This window comes from Alligator sinensis, unplaced genomic scaffold, assembly GCF_000455745.1.
Source record: "Alligator sinensis unplaced genomic scaffold, ASM45574v1 scaffold612_2, whole genome shotgun sequence".
Lineage (NCBI taxonomy): Eukaryota > Metazoa > Chordata > Crocodylia > Alligatoridae > Alligator > Alligator sinensis.
In genome coordinates this window covers 1,595,603-1,607,784 of record NW_005842085.1, presented here as the reverse complement: position 1 = coordinate 1,607,784, position 12,182 = coordinate 1,595,603, and the positions used below count along the sequence as shown (strand labels likewise).

The following is a 12,182-nucleotide window of genomic DNA, read 5'->3' as shown; positions in this document are numbered from 1 at the left end:
ACACATTAAAACAGTATTACAATATTAAATTAGCTTCTCACTGCAAGATACTTTTTACATAATTTTTACTTTCATTTAAATTGGAAGCCATGGTTAATGGATAGAATTAAAAGAACAAATAAAAACAGAATATGTAAACTATTCCTTTGGATAGCATTTTCTAATTAAATTCTGCATCAGATCACCGATTAAGGTGCCAAGTGGCAAATCATAGCAAAAGAAGCGTGTCTGAACATGTATTTTATTCATATCAGATTTTACAGCATTTCTAAAGTTGGAATTTCTCACTACGCCATATTAAGGACAATAAAGAAAAAAAATGAAGATGTACCTGTACCATTATACAATCATGAATTTATAATAATACTCTGACTAGTACAATAAAATGTACTAGTAAACAAATCCCATTTCTAATCCATTATTTCACTGCCAGATGTTTCCTGTACACCTGCAGTTGTCTCCAAATCCAGACTTCATGAGCTATAGTATTTTAGCAACCTCTCATCTACTGGTTTAAGGATTTTCTTTTCACTCATGTTCACCACCCAACCTGGAGCAAGACCAAGGAAAATCTGTCTAGGATCCTTGCGTGTACTTAGCATTTGGAAGAGTTCATCTTTTGTCATGTCTGGTAAAACAAAACCATATTTCTTGGCAAGTTCAAGCCTGGCTTCTAGAACCTTTGATGGATCTGCCAAATACCCACGATTCTTGGGATCTGTGTAATAACGAACTAGATCTTCAGGTGGAAGCATGCGCTTTGGAATAGGCTGACCACGCAGAAAAAATGGTACTGGCTTGCACACTATATCTGTGGACAAGCAAAAGGTGGAAGAGAGATTGAGAATTAGCTACAGTGTTTCATAATGAGGGTTAAAAACATTAGATAATATTCTGCCACTACAAATATCTATTCCCTAGTCACGAAGGTATTTTGCATAAGGAAATAAAAGAAGAATATTTTTTGATACACCAGACAGCAGTAAGTTTGCACAAATTGGTCTAATAAAAGATATCAGATTTCCCCAAAGATCCTTGTCTGTTTTTAACTGAACTAAAATTTGTGTTTAAAAAGGAAAACTGAGCTACCCAACAAGCTTCTGACAATCTTAAGTACCCATTTCAAACTTATTTGGAATGTCTACGTTGGAAAAGATATGGCAAAGTAAATTAAACAGCAACTGCATGGTGATCTTCAGAAGACTTGCTTGTCACTTAGGACTACTATTGGCAAATTCTTATAAATCTTTCAAAGTTAGTGCCCCAAGTAGTATGTGTAAAGTGCAACCCTTAAAAGCAGAGGGCTTCTGCCTAACTTATGGAGAACATCTTTAAGACTGTAGCACACTAGGAAAACGACATTCCTTAGTTTAACTACTGTTCAGGGATATTTTTTTGTGCTGACTTAGAAAGACAAGACAGAACAAAGAATTTGCTCAATAAGGATATATCCACTGATTGTTTGTCCATGCATGCAACTTTCATTAACTCCAGTGAGAATGTGCATGTGAACACTGGGCAGAACATGAACCCAACCCAAGTCAAGCACTTCAGTAAGGATTTTTATAAGAAATCAACAGCCGTTTTGTTTTGGGTACGGGGCAGGTCTGACCTCCTCTAATGTTACTCTTCTGACAAAATGAAGTATCTGTTCTTGACAAGAACTAGATGATTAAAGTGTTTCAAGTGCACATTTCAGTTGGAATTTGCTTTTTTTTTTTTTGTGCTAAAAATGGCACCCCATTTTAAATGAAAAAAAATAGAATATTTTTTTGGCAAAAAAGTGTACTCAATTTAATCTAAAAAAAAATCTACCATACAAAATCTGTTCTTTTCCACTATGACTAACTTTCCCCCTCTTGTAGAATGTTTCATCAAGTGCAATTGTAAAGTTTCTGAAGAGCCAAGCAAGGTAATTTTCCATTCAAGAACAACCACTTGGGGCTCCAAACCTACAAATCTGACAACCTCCTAAATAAGGGATTTAGACAGCATCACTGGCACAGGTAGAGCCAAAAGAAAAATAATAAATATGCAAGCCTGAATGAGTACTACTCCTACGGAAAGACTGTTGTTTTTTGGGGGTTTTTTTAGCAGATTTCTGTTATACTACATTGCTATAAACAGAGCTCCTCTGGATGTTTAAAATGTCTCTCTTTTTCAAACTGCTGGAAAGAGATCTATGACAGAAACCTCTCTTACCTCTAACCCTTTCCCTCCACCCACCAAAAAAGGAAGTAGGAAGATGAAGGGCAAGTCTTACCCAGACTCCTTTGATCATAGAAGGCTGTTGTAATAATCCCTCCATTTTTTTCAATTACAGCAACAACTAACTCAGGTGCCATCTGCACTTCAATATTTACTTTTGCTGAAAAGATATCAGCCCCCTGTAAGTTTCAAAACAAAATCTGTTTAAATTAGCTACAGTTAAACTGAACATTTTGGAAGCAATATTTAACCACCAGCTTTACATATCCTACAAAGATAATGTTTTATCACAATTCTACAATATCCCGTTATATAGTTCAATCTGCTTTAATCAGTCTTCACTCCTTACCTCAACAGACAAAGAAAAAAAAAAAAGTCATGAGCAAAGTGCATTTCTTTCAGGCCTAGCTTTCAGCCATACAAGACTATTAATGAATAGCTGAAAGCTCTCACAACCACTATAGACAACTCTTAAGCTTATGAAGTTTAAGCTAGGCCAAGCTGCTCTTTACAGTAAGATTTTACCCAATGAAAGTGCACATTTAGATAAAAAGCAACCAATCAATTCAAACTGTTGAATTAAATATTTACTTCATACACACCTGTCTGCTACCACTGCCATAACATTGGGTTACATCTCTACCTTGACTTCATTTCTCATTCATACTAGTCTCTGCTTGCCTTGATTGCAATAACTCCTATTGCACATTTTGCTCCTCCCCCCAGAATAGCATAAATTATTTATGTATACCACCAAGTGTAATCAAGTTATTCTTATTTGTTCACTTAGATTATTTCACTACAGTTAATTCAGTATACTCTTCCTTTGTTCTAATGCAATTGGTCAGTCTCTTCATGTGCGTGCGTTAGCTTTCCCAATATGGGAAAAAAAATGTATTTTGCAAACAGTGCTGCTTTTCATGAATAAATAGTGCCCTCTAGTGGCTTCCAGATTACAATACTGTACTTGTGTCACACTAGTAACAAGATTATCTTTTGGAAAAGCATGGTACTTCCAGAAGGTAAAGGGGAGTACTGTAAGAAGCAGAGAGATGGATCCACCACCACCTCCCCAAAAAAGAACAGGTTTACCTTACCCTGCCTAGTATTAAGTTAAGGATTTCAGACCAACCTCCTCCACTAGTTGGACACCATAATCCCTTTTGAGTGGCTGTATTGTCACACCCCTGGAATTCGTGAGTTGCGTCAAGTCGATTGGCTGTGTGGGGTCAAGTCTACCCAAGTCAATAAGATACTGTAGCCTTCTCAGACTGAGGGGATGATACTGGCGCCTGAGACTGAAAAAAAAAGCAAAGACATTCACAGCGTCTAGATGTGAAGGTACATGTTTTAATAAGCACAATGCAAGTCAAATCTCAAGCTTTGATAGATAAATGAGTAGTAATAAAATGATAAAGAGGTAAATAATTCCAAAAAATTTTCAAGAATAGGGACACTTAGCAATAGGGGCCTATTTGTATCTAGTCTATTATCACAGTGTCTAGGAGCTCTGCTCATGGATATTTCACTATACATTCTGTTCCCTGCCTTTAATATAGCAAGGTACGTTGATGGCTTCCTATAACTGGACTCATATCTCATGAAGAACAAACTGATCAGTTGCTAGGGAGTCTAACTGTAGATGTTTTGGCACAGGCAAAGTGCAAATCTGAATAAATTAACTTGCAAACCCCTTGGTTTGAGACAGCGTTAAGAGAACTGCCTTTTCCAAACAGTCTTTCTAAGCAGCCTTATCAACAAATTTGAGCATCTGACTCAATGGCATCCAAACCTACTCAAAACATCTTAGACAATTTAATGTGATCAGGTTTTTGTGCCCGCTCATCTGAAAAAAAAATGTCATGGCTTCTTTTATGGGTTTTCTTTTTTAATCTGAGCATCACACAGCATGTAGTTTTATCCCCAGAACACAACTAGTTTGAGAAACAGGAGATGCATACACAACACAAAGGTTTTCTTTGTGAACCAGCTTCATACAACTCCCAAAACTGTCCCAAAAATCCAAACACCCACTGCCACTCCAACCCTGACAATGCAACACAAGGTTGTCCCCTGCCACTGCTCCCAAACATGCTTGAGGCATACCTCAAGAGTGGTATTCTAAACTGCATCCAAGACAATCACAAAATACAGACGACTATTTTTTTTTTTTTAATTGCAATAATTTTAACTCTGATGGTCATTAAAACCATCATGCTTTCCACATAAATCTCCAACTTTCAATTCCAGTGTCTGTGTTTTTATGGAGTACTTATGAACCTCACTGCTACTGCCATGAATCCTGGAAGAAGAATGAAACTAAAAGGAATTAGGTTAATTTTTCTCTGCTATTTGGAGAGGTTGTGCATGACAAAAAAAGAGGGCAGGCACTGGAGCTGAGCCCTAGGAAGATGGGTCAGGACATGCAAGAGAAGGATGAAAGACCACATATAATGCCTTCACAACACCAAAGAACATTGAGGTAAGTGTAAATCAAGAGAAATGCTCATGCACAGCAGCCAGGAAATGGGGAGGGAGGGAGGGAGGAGAACGACACCTAAAGTTCCTCATTCCAGTCATCCTCACTGAAGTGGATAGAAAAGGAAGGGGCATATGGAAGAGAGAAAGTTTGCTTACAATTGCTAAAGAATATTCTGGAGTGCCAGTTTCAGGATTATAACAACATCTGCTAAAAAGCTGATGATGAAGATGATACTGCCAGTCATTGTTCAGGGCAATGGACTTGACTGGAATTCCAATAACCTGTACTCCCCAAGCAGAATTGTAGAGGGGGAAACCTAGGGAATGGGTGTCTTGTATAAAGTCAGCAGGTAACAAGTTATTAATGATTTAATTATTACAAATATGAATGAAACCTAAATACATGGTGTGCAAAACATTGCAAGAAAAATATCTTTCCAACATACAGACCGATTGATTTCTGGGTGAAGAGCGAAGGAAAAAACACAAAAAATAAGGGAGAAAGGTAATGAAAAATGTGTAAAGGGGGTGGGGAGGGGAAGAGGGGAAAAAAAAAAAAAAAAGCATGATATCAACACTGAAGACAATTCAGGAAGAAGGGATCTCCCCTCTGTCCCACTACCCTCTTAAAACATCACAAAGCCATCCACCATGATCCATCATAGGGAAAAAAGCAGGCACTGGCCCAAAAGAAAAAGAAAGTATAGAAAGCTGGCTGAATCATTTGAAGTTCATCAGTACCACTCAACTCAAATAATTCTCTGAGCAAGTTGTAGTGACAGCCTTACTTTATTTGAACTGCATGACTACATTATGTTCTCTTAAATCATCTTTTTAGCTCTTTGGGTATAATAGAAAGTTATATCCAAAACCAACATAATAATTATGTTAGAAGTGTGGTGACACCTGGCTAGTAAGCTCTGGCATCACCTATCAAACAACAAGTAAGCTTTTCAAGCTCTAGAAGTATTTTTTTTTTTAAACATACAAAAACTGAGGCTAAAAGATTAAGTTAAACAGAAAACCTATGATATTTGATTATACATTCGCTGATATATACTTGTAATACCCTAAATGCATATAAGCTTTTCTGTATTGGAACTATATAAAATGATTACCTAAATTCAACCCAACCTAGAAGAGGTGGATAGCAGAGCATGAAGCCTTTCTAGAGCAGAGAGGGCCAACTTTTTTGGCAGGCATGCCAAGTTAGCCCTGCATACCAAATGCCACTACAATCCTCTTCCTCCTCCCAGTCTTCCACTATGCTTTCTGCTCCTTGCCCCATCTTGTGCTCCAATTCCTGCTCCCTGCCCCATCTACTGTTCTGCTGCCTGTCCCTTCCCTGATCTCCTCCATGCCACACAGATTTTAGAGTATCCTTGTAAAGTATCAATACACTTCTTTTGGTTAGGATATTAGCAGAAGTGGTTAGAATATACTCCTGCAGCCTACAAGGGTTGCTACCATCTGTGGACATTTATACACTGCTCCAACGCTCCTGAGCGGACTTCATTAATTGTATCTGCTCCGCACGCGAGCTGACATGCCCGGCGCTGCATTGCATACATTTGTATAAATAGCGAAATGTGTGTCAGCAGTGACAAAATGGTGGCGGTGTGCTTCTGAAGTAAAACACCTTTGTTATGTTTCAGTTCAAAAGCGCGGCCGCTGCCATTTTCTCAGCGCTGACGCACACTGCATTATACAAATGCATGCACCAATGCCAGGTGCCTTTAAAAGTGCCTAGTGATGTGGTGCAAGCATATCTACATGTGCCCTATATTCTGGCAAAGTCTGACAGCTTTTAAGTATAAGATAGTTCATAGACTAGTTTGAGTTAAGAGAAAAAGCCTTTCACCACACAAGTTATATATATATCTTTTTATGTTTTTGCTTGTAAAACATCACAAATTCCTTCACGAACTTACTATGATTAATTCGTAGTCTTGGTGCATTCTACAATATTCCAAAGGTGATTAAACAGAGTGACATTTATTCACTTTTAAATGCGTGTAAATGGAGGGATGTGGCAGGGAAAGTAATGCACACTGAACAGGATGGAATCTTTAGTGCCCCAAGTTGTAAATTAGAAGCAGAAAGATTAAGAAAGAAGCTGTTGTGGATGCCACACACATGCGCGCACACACATCAAGTTAAAAAGAAATTAAGACAGAGTATGATTGGTGTTATCTTGCACCCAAAATATATACACTTTGTTGTCATAGTTTAAAAAAAGTGGGACAAAAGGAGAAACAGATATCACAAGAGTGTAGAATAGTAGCTGAAATAACTTTTGAGAAAATATTTAATGTGGAAAATTAAAGTTACACTAGCAGAGGGAAGATGTCCCAAAAATATGCACTATGAATGAGGTACAAAAATACTAATGGTAGGTGGCTACAGAGCCAAGCAGACTCTAGGACACAAGAAAGGTGTCACAACCCAAAGGGTGTGATTTTTGTTTTTGTGTGCTTCGGCACTGCTAAATTGTTCCTGCTAAATTATCGCTTCCTTGCACGGTGGAGTTTTCTGCTGCAAAAGAGAACCCCGGTGCAAGGGAGAATTTCCCGCCAATTTGAAGCTTTCTTTGCAGGGTGCATTTCTTTGTTGCAGCACAGAAATGCTCGTTGCAAAGAGTTCCCGCCATCTGTATGCTAATTCGAGTCCCATTATTGGCCAGTTCTAAATTATTCACACGTGGCGGCTAATGATTGGCTTGCTAGCCGTATAAGAGGCATGAGTGGTTTCCGCCCAAGTTGGAGGTCTCCACGAACAAGGGAGGAAGAGACTTCACGCTGTGTCAAGATCTCTATTCCCGCGCGCAAGAGAACCGGACCCACGGAGCCTAGCAAACTTCGTGTGAGTGAGTGAACAGAAGAACCCACGGAGCCTAGCAAACTTCGTGTGAGCCCTTACGACTGGCCTCAGAGCTCTTCTACCCGGGTTCGAGTCCTGCAGGTTTATTTTTCCCGTCGCCGGAACCCTTTGCGACGTACCCTCGTGCCCTGCAGGTTCGAGTTTTGTTTTCTTTTCTATCTGTAACCGCAACCCAAGCAAGCTTTCCAGCCTGCACCACTGCCATCTTGGTGTAAGTAAACAATCTTTAAAACTACTGATACACATCTGTGCCTAATTCCAGCTCGACGGCCTTCCCTCTCCGACCCGGCGTGCCCGGGCTGCTGGCCACAGCCCACGTGCAGCACGAAAAAGGGCTCGGGTCGCTCCCGGCCCGCACAAAAGGTAGAGAGGGAAAACAGAGTGGGGCACTTCACTCAGGCCCTTCAGGTCTGCCATTAAGCACGTTGGCAAAATCCAAGGGAGAACACCAGTACAAAGTGGCAAAGACAGAAACTACAAGATTTCCTGGTTACATCTATACCAGCCATAGGCAACTCCTGGCATGGATGCTGGAGTATGGCATGTGAAGACATTTTGCTTGGCACGAGTGCTTTGGAGCAGCAACAACAAGGATCAGGCCCCTCATGGCTTCCCCACCATCTACCCTCGCATGCCAACATTTTACAAGTCAAGGTTGTGGGTGTTTTTGGCACTTTGCCCAAAATTGTTGCTGACCCCTGGTCTGTAGCATCTCCAGAGCAAAGCTGAAAGCACCACAAAGGAAGTTTCTTGTGCACCCAAGCCAACAAATCAGAGTAGCTGACTTTGGAGCATCATTATGCACAAGAGCCCAACACGGTGTTCCATCTCTCTTGAACACGTGCCAAACTACTCAGGTCACTCTCAAGGCATCTTACCTCAGTTTTCAGACTTATGTCTCATGGAGCACATGGAACTTATTTCTCAAAAACACTTCTAGGCTTGCTCCCGAGAAAGCACAGACACATCCTCTATGTGTAGATATGTTCAATACAGTAGGCCTGATCCAAACTCCCCTGGAGCAAAGTCTTTCATCCACTTCAACAAATTTTAGCTTAAACCCAACAAAAGCACGTGCAAATGATAAAAAGTGACAAAGAACATAGTAAACGTGCAGTGGGGCAGAAACAAGACAAGACAACAAAAGGGAAGAGGCAGTTAAATGTGAAAGAGAAGGTAGAGTGCCAAGTATCATGACCAGGAGTAAATAGTGGGGAGAAAGAAGAGAGGTTAATGCATTAAAAGTGTTTTCATAAATTAAGCTGACCACACGCTCAAGGTGAAGAGCTATAAATGCAAGTGATACTTCTCAAGATAAATCTAGGAAAGGAATTTACCTGTGTCCCTCATTATACCCGTATTTTGGAATAACCAAATAAAACGGAGTCTGGCCACCCTCAAAGCCTAATCGGGGACGATTTCCTCCTCGTGCGTATCCTTTGTGGCCTCGACCACCTCCATGACGTCCACGTCTACATTTTGTCTAAGGAATAATACATACATTGGTTAATTACATGATGGTCATCAATTCTGCATATACAGTGCACATTTTACAGAAATAAGACTGACCGATGACTAGGCTTGGCAAGATTCAATTTAAAAAAAAAAAGTAAACATTGACAAACAATGATTTTACCTCACACTCACAGCCTGACAAAATGTATTTCCAGGGGTAATCAAAATTTATAGAAAGGGAACGCAAGAAAAATAATGGCTGATGTGATGGAGTGTGTGATGACAGGGGGAGTAGTCCTACAGAACCATGCTGACCGTAGTTCGGACTACAACTCTCAGAACCTTTAAGGGACCGGGAATAAAGGAAGAGGAGGTGATAAAGCAGACAACGGAGATATGAACAAGCAGAGCCAGGACTAATGGCACCTCTGCAACTCAGCTGGCAGCAGTCCTACAGTAGTTAGTTATACATGTCATGGTGGGTCACTAAATCGTACTATAATAGTAGTATACTATCATTAATAAGTTGTCTGCTCCCCACAACCCTAGTTTTGCACAATCCTGAAAACTTAAAAACTGATACAAAATCTAAATGAAAGCTTAAAAATAAACATTAATTTTTTGTTATAATTTTAACAGATAATACCAAAGTCGAATCCTGTCAAGCCTACTGATGATTCACTGTAAGGCAATTAGGCCATCAGAAATAGCAGAGATTCTAGGGGTACAATGATAGAGATTTTGGAAGCAAATACCAATAGCCAATATTGAAATCAACACATCAGCCAATACCGATCTGATACAGCTGCCATCAAGTGGTAAGTCTGGTGCAGTGGAAGAGGAAGGGGGAGGGAAGGGGTGTTGAGGGGCAGATCAACACCCCCATGGTGAGGAAGGGGGAAGGTGCTGCCCAGCCCAGGTGGGGGGGGTGGTGCCCCGCCCAGGGGGGGGGGGGGGGGTGCAGGACGAATGCGTGGCTTGTGGGGTGGCGGCAGCTCCCACTGCTGCTTGCACACCAGGAGTGCTTATAGGGTGGGGTGGCTACGTTCAGATCTGTGTGGTGCAGGGTGGGTGGCAGCTGGGGGTGGAGCTAGAGCTATGCAGGGCTCTTGCCACTGGGGGCTGGGTTTGGATCATGCCCTGGCAGCACTGGGAGGAGGCTGCAGACACCCCAGATTTTGCTGCAGCTCCCCTCCCAGCCCCATGCCGCCACCCGGCGCAGCCCTGGCTGAATGCCCTGCCTCCACCCAAGGGCTGGGAAAAGCCAGGGCTGCGCTGGCTGGCAGGCAGCAGTGCAGGGCTGGGAGTTGAACTGCAGTGAAATCTGGGGTGGCTGCAGCCTCCTCCCAACACCGGCAGAGTCAGCTCTGCTCCTCGCTGCCTGAGTGCCGTGCTGCGGCAGTGTGCAGCATGGGCATTTATCAGCTAAATTATCGGCCCCATCGGGCCATATCCAATACAACCAGTTTTCTTTATATCAGTACCAATCCAATATTGAACCAATGTAACTGGTGCACCTCTAGCAACAAGGAGATCAGGGATAGTGTGGGTCCCTCACTGAATAAGGGAGGCAACCTACTGACAGATGAGGAGGAAAAATCCCATTTTTACCTCAGTCTTCATGGGCAAAGGCAGCTCCCAGACTACTGCACTGGGCAGCACAGTTTTGGGAGATGGTGAGCAGCCCTTAGTGGTGAAAGAACAGGCTATTTAGAAAAGCTGGACATGTACAAGTCCATGGGTGCAATGCATCCAAGGGTGCTGAGGGAGTTGGCTGATGCAACTGCAGAGCCATTAGCCATTATCTCTGAAAATTCATGGCAATCAGGGGAGGTCCCAGATGACTGGAAAAGAGCAAATACAGTGCCATCTTTAAGAAAGAGAAGAAGTATCGAGGGAACTACAGACCAGTCAGCCTCACCTCCATCCCTGGAAAAATCATGAAGCAGGTCCTCAAAGAATCCATTTCTAAGCACTTGGAGAAGGCAACATTGATTAGGAACAGTCAGCATAGATTCACCAAGGGCAAGTCATGCCCGACCAACCTGACTGTCTTGTATGATGAGATGACTGGCTGTGGATGTGGGGAGACCAGTGAACGTAATACACCCCTACTTTAGCAAGGCTTTTGATACCATTTCCCACAGCATTCTTACAAGCAAACTGAGGAAATATGGGTTACACAAATGGACTGTATGGGGGCTAGAAAGCTGGCTGGATTGTCAGGCTATCATCAATGGCTCAATGCCTAGCTCACAGCTGGTATCAAGTGGAGTGCCCCAGGGGTTGGTCCTGGGGCTGGTTTGGGTTTTGTTCAGTATCTTCATTAATGATCTGGAAGGTAGGATGAATTGCAGCCTCAGCAAGTTTGAAGGTGACACCAAGCTGGGGGGTGTATTGGATAAGCTGGAGGGTAGGGCTAGGATTCAAAGAGTGACCTAGACAAATTGGAGGATTGGGCCAAAATAAAATCTCGTGATGTTCAACAAGGACAAATGCAAAATCCTGCACTTCGGGCAGAAAAATCCCATGCACCGCTACACCCTGGGGACTAACTGGCTAAGCAGCAGCTTTGCTGAAAAGGACCTGGGGGTTAGATTAGACAATCAAGGCTAACAGCATACTGGGCTGCATTAGTAGCAGAGTTGCCAGCAGATCAAGGGAAGTGCTTATTCCCCTCTATTCGGCACTGGTGAAGCCACATCTGGAGTACTATGTTCAGTTTTGGGCCCCCCACTACAGAAAGGATGTGGACAAGTTGGAGAGAGCCCAGCAAAGGGCAATGAAAATGATTTGGGGGCTGGAGCGCATGACTTCTGAGAAGAGGCTGAGAGAACTGGGTTTATTTATTTTGAAGAGAAGACTAAGAGGGGATCTGATAGCAGCCTTTAACTACCTGGAGGGTGGTTCCAAAGAGGATGGAGCTAGACTATTCTCAGCAGTGACAGAACAAGGAGCAATGGTCTCAAGCTGCAACAAGGGAGGTTTAGGTTGGATATTAGGACAAACTCTCTCATTAGAAGGGTGGTGTATACTGGAACAAGTTACCCAGGGAGGATGGGGACTCTCCATCTTTGGAGGTTTTCAAGACCCTGTTAGACAAAGCTTTGACTGGGATGATCTAGTTTGGGGGGGGGGGGGCGGGGGGGTTTGGTACA

At 42.2% G+C, this 12,182-nt stretch overlaps 1 protein-coding gene across 1 annotated transcript in view; it reads right to left on the bottom strand.

Moving 5' to 3' along the window:
• Positions 1-225: 225 nt before the first annotated feature.
• The window catches only part of MRPL15 (mitochondrial ribosomal protein L15), a 20,906-nt gene continuing 8,949 nt past the window's right edge, over positions 226-12,182 (bottom strand). The window contains exons 3-6 of the mRNA XM_025204497.1: positions 8,907-9,052; positions 3,341-3,506; positions 2,264-2,387; positions 226-811 (exon numbers count right to left, since the gene is read on the bottom strand). Of these exons, the coding sequence (XP_025060282.1) occupies positions 474-811; positions 2,264-2,387; positions 3,341-3,506; positions 8,907-9,052 (774 nt within the window). The 3' untranslated portion in view covers positions 226-473. The remainder of the gene's footprint in view (positions 812-2,263; positions 2,388-3,340; positions 3,507-8,906; positions 9,053-12,182) is intronic.